The sequence below is a fragment of the Tarenaya hassleriana genome, unplaced genomic scaffold, assembly GCF_000463585.1.
Source record: "Tarenaya hassleriana unplaced genomic scaffold, ASM46358v1 Cleome33, whole genome shotgun sequence".
Taxonomy (NCBI): Eukaryota; Viridiplantae; Streptophyta; class Magnoliopsida; order Brassicales; family Cleomaceae; genus Tarenaya; species Tarenaya hassleriana.
Window position 1 is genome coordinate 130031 of NW_010966459.1, and position 1635 is coordinate 131665.

Consider the following 1635-nt stretch of genomic DNA (forward strand, 5'->3'; position numbering starts at 1 on the left):
CCAAATCACTGAGGTTTTTTCTTATGGTGGAAGGCCACCATGCTCTACAGAAGATGGGGAAGAGGTTGACCAGTCAACGGTAAGCCCGGGGACTCACAGCAAGAATCAACACATCGAAGCTCCTCTTGGCATTAGTCTCAGAGAAAAGACACCGAGACAAACGATGATCTCTGGTAGATTGCTGTCTGGTTCTCATGTGGAAACATGTTACAGTGTAGGTGAACTTCCCGACACTGTTTCTTTACAGAAGAAATTGGAACAAACCTTTCCGAGCATGGAGGGGTTAGAAGTCTCTTTAGGGTTTACCAACTTGTTAAACACGGGCCTCGATGCTTTCTTGAAGAGGCTGATCAAACCATGTTTGGAATCAGCAACTTCAAGGTCCAGTCGAGGAGAGATGTGTCGAGATTTATGTCCTGCCATGGCTGACAGTAACACTAACAATCTCTGTTCCGAGAGATACATTCAAGAAACGCGTTTTCCCGTGTCTGCATCATTGGAGGATCTTCAAGTAGCGATGGAGGTAAATCCGTCGATTCTTGGTGAAGACTGGCCCACGAAACTTGAGAAGTTTCGGTTACTTGCACCAGAGGAATCATTACAGACAGAAGCTAACTATGATCCGAAGACATGCTTTCAACTAGATGGGAGATTCTTACACTGACGACTACGATAGATCTTAACAGAGGACGAGGTGGGGCAATGCGGAACCACGTAAAAAAATAAAAAAGGTACATGGGTTTTCTCATTGACATGTTTAGGTTTTTGTACATAATGGTTATTTGCGCTGATTTCATACGTTTGGGGGTTGGATTCGGCAGTGGCGTATTACGAATATAGATTAGCTTGCTTCCTTTGTGAAATTGATAATTCATATGGTTCGTCTTTTTCATTTCTACATCCCGTTACGAGTTTTTTTTTTTTTTAAATCAATAGAGCTCGTTTTCCACTTAATTGGAGTTTTGGCGATGATGGCTGTAAGTAGAATCACCGTATATTATTTTAATGGAGTAACAATAATAATCTATATATAGAGAGAGAGATTCGGGATCATAAATCAGACATTCTGTTTGTTTATGGTTTATCTTATAAACAGAGATTTTTTTTAGCCAGCAAATGCCCAAGTAGCGAACACGTCGAGGTTACTTGTGTCGGGAAAAAAAATGAAGGGTACTTAGTAGTTGTCTTTTTATTGGGTTTAGAAGCGTTAGTTAATTCAGTTTTGATTTTATAATTCGAATAATTGGGAGAAGGATCGTGGGAGCCACGCTCCTCTGCATGCTGCAACACGTTACGACCTTTGTTAATTCAGAGGTCTTATTCTTATACCGTCACCATATAACTAAAACTATATGCCATAATAATAATGATAATGATAATGATGATTAAAGAAAATGTATAAACACGATGGCATCGTATTGGTCCGACAACATCGATCATACGGACGTGTGTGCATAAAGCTTTATCAATATTTCATTACCAACGACAACAAAAAACACACAATACTTCCCATTTCTTAGGAAGAAGAACCAACAAAACAACTCAAAAACCAAAACACTCAGTCGTCAACCAAAGAAAATGTCCAGAAATGGATTGAGATAAAAAAAGGGGGGGGGGGGGTCACACTTTGGGTTA

At 39.9% G+C, this 1635-nt stretch overlaps 1 protein-coding gene across 4 annotated transcripts in view; it reads left to right on the plus strand.

Annotated features, from left to right (window-relative positions):
• LOC104821230 overlaps nucleotides 1-886 on the plus strand; it is a 2152-nt gene extending 1266 nt beyond the window's left edge. For all 4 annotated transcript variants that reach the window (XM_010552036.1, XM_010552038.1, XM_019203422.1 and 1 more), the window contains one exon: nucleotides 1-886. This exon ends at the window's left edge or, in 3 of these variants, runs on beyond it. In XM_010552036.1, coding sequence (XP_010550338.1) covers nucleotides 1-664 — 664 coding nt within the window. In that variant the 3' untranslated portion in view covers nucleotides 665-886.
• The last annotated feature ends 749 nt before the right edge of the window (nucleotides 887-1635 follow it).